Source organism: Dromiciops gliroides, chromosome 5 (genome assembly GCF_019393635.1).
Source record: "Dromiciops gliroides isolate mDroGli1 chromosome 5, mDroGli1.pri, whole genome shotgun sequence".
Taxonomy (NCBI): domain Eukaryota; kingdom Metazoa; phylum Chordata; class Mammalia; order Microbiotheria; family Microbiotheriidae; genus Dromiciops; species Dromiciops gliroides.
Window position 1 is genome coordinate 291,681,416 of NC_057865.1, and position 12,876 is coordinate 291,694,291.

The 12,876-nt window shown below is 43.4% G+C and overlaps 1 protein-coding gene across 1 annotated transcript in view; it reads left to right on the forward strand.

Moving 5' to 3' along the window:
• Positions 1-12,876, forward strand: part of TNRC6B (trinucleotide repeat containing adaptor 6B) — a 221,057-nt gene that overhangs the window by 150,833 nt on the left and 57,348 nt on the right. Inside the window, 1 exon segment of the mRNA XM_043965071.1 lies at positions 11,863-11,884. Coding sequence (XP_043821006.1) covers positions 11,863-11,884 — 22 coding nt within the window.

Here is a 12,876-nt window from a genome sequence, read left to right on the forward strand (position 1 = left end):
ATTTGTTCCTTGACTGGTTCTCCCAGTTTAAAAACAGCCTGAGGAAGTGGGATTGATTTGGGACAATTTCCTTCCACCTTTGGAATAGGAAAATGTGTTCCTTTATGATTTTCCACATGAAAGATTTTGTCAGCAGCTGGGGACAAATTTGAAGAGAGTATCTGCCAACGGGAGCTAGTTGTCCTGAAACTACATGGTTAGAGGAACATTGACTTGGTCGGTCAAAACTATTAGCAGTTTTTCCAGAAGTCTAGGAGCAAAATTCATCTGAGATAAGCTATAACACAAGGTTAAATGAAATATGCTGCAAATACATATGCATATCATTGGAGAGAAGAACATCGATTTTCTAGTTGAACTGAGCTTATGCACTTAAATTTCCAAACTTTATTTGACCATTTTAAGTGAGAAATTTTACTAAAATTTATTTTGAAGAACTTATTAGCAAAATGGTAGAATGAGAAAGGGTAGTACTAGACTACTAATTCTCAAAAAATAACCTAGAAGAGGAATTATGCGACAGAAATAGAACAGTTATGGATGTCTTCACAGGCCAAGAAAGCAAAGAAGTCCAACAAGATTAGCACTCACTCACTCAGTACCCCTTCCTCCATGTTCTGGCAGAATTCCTGACCCACTCAGCATTCTCTGCTGGCACACATTGCCCCTTCCCTTAGCCCAGCATTCTCTTGCAATAAGTACCAGGCCTCAACTCTGCCTAGCTACTTACAGAGAAGGAGGAAGTATGGGAGGACAGGACCATGTTGGAAGGGAGGGGGCATGTATTCATCCTAGGGTGGCTCCTAAGTCAGACATCTCCAAGGTGGTGGCAGAAACTCTACTCAGAAAACCTTCCCCCAGGGGCAGCTCTGTGGCACAGTGGATAGAGCACCGGCCCTGGAGTCAGGAGGACTTGAGTTCAAATCTGGCCTCAGACACTGTGTGACCCTGGGCAAGTCACTTAACCCCAATTGCCTCACCAAAAAAAAAGAAAACCTTCCCCCAACTGTGCAAGAAGCAGCAGATCAATAACAGAGGGAACGGGGGGCCAGGCACCAGTGTGTGGGGCTGCACTGGACCTCAAGAAAAGGACACTGTTGGAACCACTTGGACTGAGGCCAGTGAAAAAAGCAGTTCCCCAATGTAGTAGGTTGGCAGACACTTTGAGTTCAGCCCTCCAGGCAAACCTACCATTGAGGAGGAAGGGGTCAGAAAGTGGGCACAGGAGAATATAAAGACAAAAGACTCAAACCACTACCACAGATCTCAGGAGGAAGACGATTCTGTTTAAAACCTACAGCACAAGCAGATAATACAAGACTGCTAAGATGTCCAAATAATTGTGTGTCTAAAGAAATATTACAAGACAAAGGGGATTGAACCATCATCACCTAATGAAACCCAGAATTCTTTAGATTCCCAGTAGAGCTTCCCACTGCTTCAAGATACTCCAGAATGGTTCAAGGGACAAATCAGAAGCCTGAGAGAAGAATTTAGAAGAGGATAGTGACAGCATAAATATTTAGCAAGAAAGAAAACCATTCATGATGCCAGTCTCCCCCAAGAAGTGAAAAAGAGCTGGTTGGGGACACCAGGGTACAGTGAAGTGAAGGATGCTCAGGAAAAGGAGCCCAAAGCAAACAAGGGTGAAGAGAAAATGTGACCTCTGAACAAGCAAAACACAGTGATTTCTAGGCCTGCCAGAGGAACAGACAGGAGGCCTTGATGCCAGAAATACTGCAAGGAGCCTGCCCACAACTTCTGTAGACGGAAAACCAAGCATCCCTTCAGAGAGGCCACAACCCATGACAGTCACAAAAAGAAACACCTGTGTATGCTTCAAGAGTCCAAGGTATAGAATGGCTCAATTTCACAACTACAATGACAAACAACTAATTCTTTAGAAAGTCAAGTTAATTTGAATTACAAGATTCTTCTGTACCTCTAAGGCAAAGGCGCTCAAGGTGCAGCCAAAACGATGTACCTTGTAAGCCCAACCTAATTATCAATGAACAAACTGGACTAGACATTCATTTGAAAAGAGAAGTATGTGAAACATTCTTACAAAAAAAGAAAAGGGGGAGAAAGAGAGAGAAACTGCAAAAAGGTTATTCAGCTTACATACATCCCAAACAAGAGAAATACAAGAAAGGTAAATAGATGCAACTACCAGATATAGCAGAAGTAACCCCATTTTGGTAGGCTTTTATTGAAAAGAAAAACGAGAGAGAGAGAGAGAGCGCGCTATGGAATAAGACTATTAAGCCATTTCTTTCCAGAGAAACACTAGAGCAGTGGAGTCAAGTGCAGATAGAAACAGCATCTGAGGATACCTGCAGGCTGCACATTGACTTAGTTTTAAATGTATTTTGTATTTTTATTGGTTTTGTTCACTGTTTCCCCAACTACATTTTATCAGTTTGTGGCAGGCATGTTTGACACTTCTAAAGGATAAAGTTGAAAGCAGAGCCTAAAGAAATGAAGCCAAGTGACAGTGGGGTCAGAGGAGGCTCAAGACACCATGGATTTAAACCTCAGATGAACAGATTAAGAAGTAAAGAATTTAATAATCCCATCTCAGAAAAAAATTAATTGAATTAGTCATAACAACTCCCATAGAGAAGAATGTAGAATGCATATAGATGTACAATAAAATATTACCAATATTACCTACACTGTTTGCAAAATCAAAAAAAGAAGGAATCCAATCAATTTTTCTCTGTGATACTTATATGTCTAACTAGGGAGAAACCAAAGAAAACTGTAGACCAATATCTATGTTATTGTAGCCATTATTTGATAGAATGCTACAAATGCTATAGAAATAAGATGAGAAAAGGAAATTTCTCATGAATATAAGCAAAGAGGGAAAAAAAGTGTCACTTTTAGCTGATATCTACTTAGAAAACCCTAGAGAGTCGACTAAGAATTAATTGAAATAATCAATAACTTCTGCACGGTAGCAAAATATCAAATGAATCCACACAAATAATTAACCTTTCTGCCCATTACCAAGAAAACCTAGCAGAGGAAAAGAGAATGAGAGAGACACAGAGAGAGATTCAGAGTAACTGTAGAATTGGATTTGGGAGTCTCTCTACCAAAGTACACACAAAACACTCTTTAAATAAATTTAGACTTAAAAAGTTGGAGAGATATTCACTGTTAATGGTTGAGTCATGCCAATGTAATCAGAATGCCAATTCATTTTCAGTTTATTTACTTATTCTATGGCATACCGATCAGGCTACCACAAGATTACATTTTAGAGCTAAGAATAATAATAATAACCTTAATCTGGAGGAATAAAATGTCAGGAGCCCCAAGAGAAATGCTGAAGAAAGGTGGCGAGGAAAAGGACCACAGCAATCCTCTATCTCAGACTATACTACAAAGCAATAATCAGCAAAACTATTTAGTACTGGGTAGAGATCAGAGAAATCAGTCAGATACATGGTGTTCACGGTATGTAGATGAGGCACACAATCTAGAGAAGCAAACATACATAGCACATCATGTTGATAAACCCAAAGACTCCAACTACTTTGTCAAGGTCTCATGGGATAAAAAATACTGCCCAACCCCCCCCCCCCCCCGAAACCAGCCTGGCAGAAGTTAGGTATAGACAAACACCTTAACACATATACCAAAATAAGTTCCAGATTGCTACATGACTCAGATATGAAAGGTCACATCATAAATAAATTGGAAGAGCAAAGAAATAGACATCACAATCTTTGAATAGGGAGGAGTTCATAACATTACATTACGTTAAATTGAAAAGGTTTTAGACAAAATAAATTCAGTTGAAATTAGAAGAGAAACAGTTAAGGGGGAAGAGGGAGGAATTACAGAAAATTTCTCCACTAGAAATTTTAAATGAAAGATATTTAAGGAACTTATTAGGATATATAAAAATTAAGAGCCATTCCCCAATACTTAAATGGTCAAAAGATATAAAGCAGGTCTTGAAGGAATTCAAATTATCAATGACATAGGGACAAATGCTCTAAATCACCAGTAATAAGGGAAACGAAAGTTAATCTGTCTACTCCTCCTCAGAAGTGATCATTGTAGGAAGGGCTGTGGGAAAAACGAGCACCTCAGTGAATAGAGGTGGGGCTGTGTCTAGAAAGCCCCTCCTTCATGTGTGCTCTTTGACCACTGCTGGGTCACCACCCAAAGGGATCAGTGAAAGAGGAAAAGGTTCCCTTGTGCAAAAATATTTATAGCATCTCTTTCTGTGGTGGCGAAGAACTGGAAACAATGTATCTATCTTTGGGGAAATGGCTGGATAGATATATAGTACATGAATACAGTGGAGTCCTCTTGAGCTGCACTTGGCACAGGATCACTGCTGTGTCAAGCAGTTAGGGGGCTACAGAAGTCTCTGATTGGCTAGCTCTTGTGTAACTGACAGGTTAGTGTGGTCAGTACTGAGCCCATGGTAACAGCAATAAGAAAAGATAATAGGAGACATTGCCAGAGAGCCTTAGGAAGACTTCTTTGAACTTCTGTGTGGACTAAAGAAAGCAGAACTGGGTAATTCATTTAGCTCATACATCATCAGGCTGAAACACAGAAAACCGCCAAGATACAGTTAACTCTTATCACCACATTGTGGACCCTGCCAAAATGGGAGTTTTCTTTCCTTGAAGGGGTGGCCAGGTGGCAAGGCTGTGCAGCACCTGCCTTGGAGTCAGGAAGACCTGGATTCAAATCTAGCCTCAGACACTCACAAGCTGTGTGGCCCTGCACAAGTCATTTTGCCCTGGTTGCCTCAGTTTCCTCATCTGTAAAATGAGTTGGTCAAGAACAATGGTAAATCACTTCAGTATCTTTGCCTAGAAAACCCAAAATGGTGTCACAAAGAGTTGGACACAACTGAAAAACAACTGAACAATAAATGTTCTCCACAGTATATTTGATATGTCTTATTTTTCTTAATTTCAGTGGAGGGGTCAGGGAATTGTAGGAGGAAAAATGGGACCTGTGGTAGGGTTCCTAAAAGAAAGCACCAAGAAAAGTAATGAGAACATTTTTTTCTTTTCTTTTCTTTTCTTTTTCTTTTTTTTTTTTTTTGGTGAGGCAATTGGGGTTGAGTGACTTGCCCAGGGTCACAGAGCTAGTGTCAATGGTCTGAGGCCGGATTTGAACTCAGGTCCTCCTGACTCCAGGGCCGCCCCAAATGAGAACATTTTAAAAGCATTTTTTTAATGTGCAGAAGAGAACCAGGTGAAGGTTGTTGGTAGGAAATGTAGGCAAGTAGAACAGATTTTTTTTAAATAAAAGTATTTTATTATTTTCCAGTTATATGTAGAGATAGTTTTCAACATTTGTTTCTATAAGATTTCCAGTTTCAAATTTTTCTCCCTCCCCTAGACAGCAGGTAATCTGATATAGGTTTTATTTTTTATATATATACATATATATATATATATAATAACATTAAACATGTTTCTGCATTAGTCATGTTAGAAGAATCAGAGCAAAAAGGAAAAACCTCAAAAAAGAAAAACAACAGCACCAAAAACAAAAGAAATAGTGTGGTCCAATCAGCATCCATATTCCCCAGTTCTTTTTTTTTTTTTTCCATCATGAGTCCTTTGGAACTTTCTTGTACCATTAGATTGGTGAGAAGAATCTAGTCTATCACAGTTGATCAACACGTAATGTTGTTGATACTGTGTACAATATTCTTCTGGTTCAAGCAGAACAGATTTGAAAATAATGTGACCTTTGGTGGCAGTATGTGCAGGCCTCTCCTTTTGTCCTCCTTTGCCCAGAGAAACTCCTTTGGGGTTTAAAGTCAAAATGAAAGTCATGACATGCTTTCCTAGCCTGGGTGAAAATCAGCCTTTTGTTCATTTTGGACAGCCTCCAGTCATCCTCCGAAGTGTCATTTACTTCACTGGGCTTGAGAAGTTCCCTTTGCAAAGTCCGAGTCCTCTAGAAAGATGCCTCATTTTTGAGAACTTGCACAGGCTCAATTGCTCCTCTTCCTTCTGTTTGCCTGCTCTAAGGCTCCCTTCACTCCTTCCCTTTTAGTCTGCTGCAAGCTGGGAAACCAGATAAAGAACCATATTAACGGTGTGTCCAAAATGACAGTCAAGAGGCTCCGTGAGGGCCTGAGGGCTCTGAGGCACAGCCCCAGAACACATGGCTTTCTCTGCGGCCTGCTGGCCTGGAAATTCCACTTTGGAATACATCCTTGACTTCGTCTGTGTGCCTTCTTCCTCTAGGGATGCTGGTTGCAGCCTTGTGTCTGTGGCCCTCGCTTGCAGCCTGTAGTCTTCCTTGGTCTGGGAGATAGGCCAGAGGGCCGGCAGCCTCACTTGGGCCAGCTCAGTCACATAGGGACTAAGTCTCCTGCACTTGTTTCCTGGAGGCCCCCATCTAGCCCGGGAGGCGTGGCAGAAACCGAGCTGAGGGACTGCAGTTGTGCATGAGGAGCGGCACGGAGCTTTATTTCGTTCTAATGAAGGATGTCACCGTGGCTTTCATGTTGCTCTTTGTACTTTGCACCTTGTGAAAAGAAGCTGTGTTCAGTAATCATTAGGTGGATCGGATCCATAGTAACCGGTTTTGCATTTGTTGAAGCATTGCACTGAAGTTTAAAAAAAGAAGTTAAAATACCCTGAAAACAGTTTTTTTAAAAAGGATTTATCATTTGTAAGCTTGGGTTTGACTTGGGGGACTTGATGAGGATATAAAAAGAGCCAATGGAGGTGGATCAGTAATGTGGGGTGATCAGGGCAAACAGCTGAACAGGTCAGGACCATGCTGGGGGCCCCAGAGGGTTAACAGAGCCAGAAGAAGGAAGGTCTGGCCTCCTGGGGATGCACAAATGGGGTATTGTGGGGAGCTCAGGAAAGAGTCTGCCAGGCTTAGGAGCTGGAGGCTCAGGCCTGGCGGCTGCCCTCAAAAAAGTAACATTCACCTCAGGGATGCTAAACACCACTGTTAGGATGGCAGAGGATGCGATAATGCCTGAAGTGTCAGGCTAGCCACTGCTGCATCGCTTTCCTCCCCAGCGTGCTGAAGAGTGAGATTGAAACATCGCCCCTGCAGTGCCCAGGGTCCCAAAGGGGGGGTGCGGGAGGAGGGTACTCCATGTTTGTGAGCATAATCATGTAAGACTTTGTCCTTGAAACCACAACATACTCACATCTTTACACATCCCAGTTATGTTCAGGGCTCAGTGTTTTCCCAAGTAGGTTTTCATGGAGGGATTTTCCCCTCTTCTTTAGGAAAATGAGGCCTAGAAAAGTTAAGTGACTGGTCCAAGGTCTCATTTGTTGAATGACCTTAAACATGGCCCTTCCCCTCTTCAGCCACCCTCCATGACCCTGTGTGAAGGTAGAGCAGCACCACCTAGGAGGCCCATCCCAGCTTGAAGTTCCTGAGAGTCCTCCCAGTGATGGCAGACTCAGTCATTTTGGGCCATCATATGAAATGAAAGTGGCTTGTGGCCCAGACCTGTGGGATGGTCCTTCACCATAGCTCAGCTGGCTGCCCTGTGTCGGCAGAGCCGGGGTTCTTCCTTCTTTGTCGTTATGTTTTGCCCTGTGCCAATGGGGAATCCTGGCGGTCTGAACTTCATTGTCGCTGAACGCTGAAATCGATAAGGAAGCGACTTGCATTTTGTTTGGTTGGTTTTTCGCTCCTCTCCCCCTACTCTGCAAAGGAATTTTAAGGGAGAAAAAATTCACTGATGATTGGAGTTGTCTTTGTAAAGCAGCTTGTCATATTTAAACCATAAAATGGGGTGGGGGTGCGGTAGGCCTGGAGGAGGGGGGGGAGGGGGAAGCAGTTCCTTAATAGAAGCTGCCTGGTGCATCGTTTTGGGTGGCATTGAAGGTGCAGCAGTGCTGGCTGGGGTCTATCCCTGATGCTGTGCCCATGTTGTTTTTATCTGGGCTACCTGGGATTCCTAAATTTAGTGGCACAGGTGACCCCTCCAGTTTTTTCCATGGTTTTGGCAGCATGTTGAATATCACTGATCACAGTAGGACTCTATCCCTGGCAGCTTATCCCACGAGAACGATCCTTTTTGCAAAGCCGCGTGTCGGGACTTGGATAAAGGATTCCTTCAGCAATCATGTATTATATTTTTCCCGTGTGCCAAGCAGGTTCTGTGCTAGGGCTTAGGGGTGCCAGGGTCAGGGTTCTTGAGCTTTGAAGTGTCCTCAGAGGCTGGCAGGTGAAGTGTGTTGGCTACAAGCCCTGGGTGGGATGGAAGCGAGGCCCCCCGGGTCTCAGAGCTGACGTCTCTTCATGGTACCATGCTGTTCTCAGAGAGCTTACCTTCTGTTGAGGGGGAAAGCCTGTGCTCAAACAGCTTACAAAAGGTAGGAAGGGTCCTAGACTTTCCAAAAGGTTAAAGGGAAGTAGGAAGCTTTGCTCTAAGCTTGGGCTGCCATGTTGAAGGCCTAACAGGGAGACCAATGAGGAACCCAGAGTGCATGGAAGAGGAGAATGCACCCCTGCAGTAGCTTGTGGGCTTCCTTCATATTGTGAGGAGCTTCCACACCAGCTAGAAGGAGTCCGATTTTGTCCTGAGCACCAGGGAATCCCCAGGGCTTCCTGAGCCAGAGCTGTCAGCTTGGCTTCTGGGTGGAGATCAGATAGGTGAGAGGCTCAAAGGCCGGGGACCATTGCAGCCATTTGGGTGAGAGATGAGGAGAGCCCGGAGAGAAGGGGACAGAGATGAGCAGTGTTTGGAGTAGAAAGGCTGAAATCTGGCACCAGCCGCATACATAGGATTTGGGCTCAGGGGTAGATCCAGGTGACTAGAAGGATAATCACGCCCTTGGCAGAAATTGGACTTTGGGAGGGTTTGAGTTTAGAGAGTGAGGTGATCAGCTCTCTTTGGGTGGGTAGAGTTTGAGGCCCCCTGGGGTTTCCAGCACATACCTGGCCCCAGGTGGGAGATGATGAGAGCACCCAGACCCTTCCACCCCTTCTGCCTCCCAAAGGTCCTTCTCTTACTTTTCCCCCATCCCTGGGATGGGAGGGACCAGGATCCTAGGTTCCCAGACACCCTGTGCCTCTCCTTCTCCTGCTCTGTTTCTCTGGGGGTCTCACTGGACACAACAGCAGCTCAAAGCCTACCTTCTACAAAGGAGGCCTTTCCATTAATTCCCTCAGTGACTTGAATATGCCTTATTATTTACTTGTTATCACCCTCACTAGAATTGAGGTAAGGAACTGATTCTGCCTTTGCTTCATCCCTTGCACCAGGCATAGTGCCTGGTACAGTCAGGGGTGGTAAGTGCTGGTTGGTTGATTGGTTGGCTCATCCTTTGTTATATTAAGCTGTCATCTCAATATCAGAATTGGGTTCTGATGCAGTCAATCAGTTAACCCTTGCTTTGTGCAAGGAATTGTGCCACGCACTCAGGATACAAAGAAAGGCAAAGACAGTCCTGCCCTTGAGAAGCTTCTAGTTTAATAGCTAGGTATGTACAACAAGAGTAAGTGGAGTAATCTAAATTATAGCGAGTAGATGGGAAATAAGGTAAGGAGAGAGAGTAGTAGCCGTGTCTGGGTACAGGGAAGGAGCAGGGAGGAAAGGACTCCTGCAGAAAGCAGGGGAGCCTGGAAAGGAAGCCTAGGTAAGGGGCCTGGAGCCTTCCAGGCATGAGCAAGAACCATGGACAAGTCCCAGAGAGAGGAAGTGGAGGAGAATGTCATGTTTATGGAACAATAAGGGAAGCAGAACTGATGGATACTGGGAGGGAAGGAAAGGGTAAAGAGTCTGGAAAGGTCCTTAGGAAGAGGTTTAAAGGTCAAACAGAGGCCTTTCTCCTTCATCCCTGGATCTCATTGAGTGGGGGCATCTTGGTCAGACCTGCTTCACAGCTGGGTGGAGGGCAGGGCAGAGCGGTGGAGTAGAAGAGTTAGGGTATTAGGGTACTTGAGGGAACATCAATCTATATGTTGATGCTCCCCCAGTGTTGAAACAGGAGATGGGGAGGAAAGACTGAACTAGACAGTGCCCTCGTGGCAGGAGGGAGGGAGGAGACTTCCTGGGGGGAATAGATAGCAGTTAGCAGGATCTGGATTGGATGATAAATTTGGATGCCATGAACCTCGAGCAAAAATTACTTGTTGAGTGTGTTATAGAGAGAGCTACTCCTCTGTCTTGACCAGTGAGTTAGATGTCATTGTTGGGGCGGAGGGAGGAGGGGTACAGAGCCAGGTCTTGTGGACAGAAGACAGAAGGAGTTGGGCACTAGCATGCTGGCAGTTTCAGAAAGAACTCAAAAGATTTGGGGGGTCTTTTTTCTAAGGGACAGAAGCAGACTTTTTAAGTTTTTCCTGGTGAGGCCAGGAAAATGATGGGACAACTGCTTAATGTTGGCAGACAGCGCATTCTGTGGCCTGTTGCTTCAGTGGAACCCACAGTGTAAGGCATTTAGAACATTGTACAGATTCACGATGAAACATTGCCTTGTTGTGTTATTGATTCTTTAAGAAATTATATTGAAACTCAGGTGATTTCAGGATGTTTAAAATGATGATTAAGTCTTATTTTAAATCAGTAGCTTACAGGGAATTTGCATGTAGCTTTCTTCAGTAGATACTCTCTCTGTTGCCCTTAATACTGGGAACTATCTTCATGATAATAGGAATCTGCTCTAAATCTTTCTTAATTGAATGAACTTTCCCCTGATGGAGAACGTGAGAGATGCAGCAGTAACTGCAGCCAATGGCAGACACAGCTCTATTTCTTTTATGACATTGACACAAGAAGTTATTCTGGGGAAGGGACTGACCACAAACTTCCCTGGCTTCCCTTAAGAACTCATTATGGGGGGCAGCTAGATGGCACAGTGGATAGAGCACCGGCCCTGGAGTCAGGAGTACCTGAGTTCAAATCCGGCCTCAGACACTTAACACTTACTAGCTGTGTGACCCTAGGCAAGTCACTTAACCCCAATTGCCTCACTAAAAAAAAAAAAAAAGAACTCATTATGGGACTGTCAGCTAGAAATTTTATCCGGATCCTTCTCAAACTCACTTGTTTTCAGCCTCTACTACCTTTAAGGTCGGATGGTCTCCATGTTTACTCCCATCGTATATTATTTGTTTATTATTTAATTTACCCTCTTCGAGCTTCAGAAGCTCTCCCCTAATTTTGGTGATGAGTTAGTCTGAGATTTGGTAACCGTATCTGAGTTGGGTTTTGTTCATAACTTCGGTGATGTTCGCAACATTTCATCGTTCATATTCCCAAACTAAAGATCTTTAATTTTACAATTGTTTTATCATGCTTATTCATGAAGAAACTCCTCAGTCCCTGTGGTTAAATTTAAATCTCTCAACTTTATCCATCTTCATGATGGTTTGGGGAGCTGTAGCCAAGTTCAGACATACTGGTTTTACAAAGGTTCTAAACCAATTATGTAAATCATTTTGTTTGACCATCTCAGTTGCAGACCGTTAGGTTGGCCATCCTCTCAGGAATGACTCCCAGGTCCTGATGAATAAATGAGCATCCAGTGTCTAGAACCGAGCCTTGCACATAGTGTAGGCACTTCAGTGTTGTCTCTCACAGTTTGGATTCTTTCTCCCCATGGGTCTCTGGTGGTAGAACTCTTAGTAGGCTAATGGTTATCATAAACCCTCATGTCATCTTTTGTCTGCATAGCTCCTGGCCAGCCCTGGTATTTAAATTTGTTGAATTTGAATCATAGTGCAGAGGGTTCCAGAAGCTGTTTCTGTTCTCCCCTGGACTAATTGTGACTTGTCATTAACAAGGATCCATTTGTAAAAACCCTGAATTCTTCTCTTTCTATATTAGGAGTGAATTGGAGAGTGTTTTAATACTCTTATTTACTTCTGTTTATTTTGCAGGTCACGGAACAAAAAACCAAAGGTAAGATTATTTTTACTTGTTCAATTCAGAAGAACTTTTTAAAATGTTTATTTTACATAGTCTGTGTTCCTGGGTTACTTGCCAGTTTTCTTGAAAAAGGAAGGAGAGAGCTCTGTGCACAGTAATTAGGTTTTTGCTGAATTGGTGGAATCAAGCCTGGCATTGGGCAGCCAAGAGTACTTGGATGGCTGTTAGACATTCTTCACAAGAGGAGGAAAAAAGTACATTTTATTGCAAGTATTTGGGTCGTACCTTTGAGGTGAGCATCTCAAAAGGCTTTTCTATATAACTTAGTGCCTCTCTTTTTGGAGAAATAAGAAAGAGAAATGAAATAAGAAAGAAATGGTTTTTGTCTCTTGCTTTTTGGGCTAAAAGAAAAGTACTTTCTTTTTTTAAAAAGGAATACATTTTAACGTGATGGTTAAAGTAGGCTTATATTGGGAGAGTTATGTGTACATCTCTTTCCTGAAGTCATATATTGAATACTGGAATGAAACCAAATTAAGGACCCTTTAGGTCATCTAGAAAATACTGGTATTGGACTCCCCTTTGCAGGAAAGATCAGTGATGACAAATAGGGGAGAGTACTTCTGTCAGCTTTGCTCACGTTTTTCTTCCGGTACATCCTGAGAGGCTCCTGTGTCTGTTTTTCACCAGAGATATGAATGGGAGTTGTCACAGCTCTGATACATGTGGGAATCCTGCACCGTGCAAACTCTAGAGAAAGGAGGCTTCCTGCCTGTGTTCAGCCCCTGATAGCGAGAGATGCTTCTTTGCCCCAGATCAATCTTTTCCTCCTGGTGTTCCTGGGAGTTGATTTGCCCACTGTTCTTCTACCATCCTTAGTGCAAAGACATCAGTCTATTCTAAGGGCTTTTGGGACCTGGAAACAAGTGGGGGAAAGCATGAATAAAGTAACAAAAAGTTTCTAGAAGTCATGGCTGAAAGCTGCCCATGGTTTTCATCAGACTGTAAATGGAGCTAGAGACCCT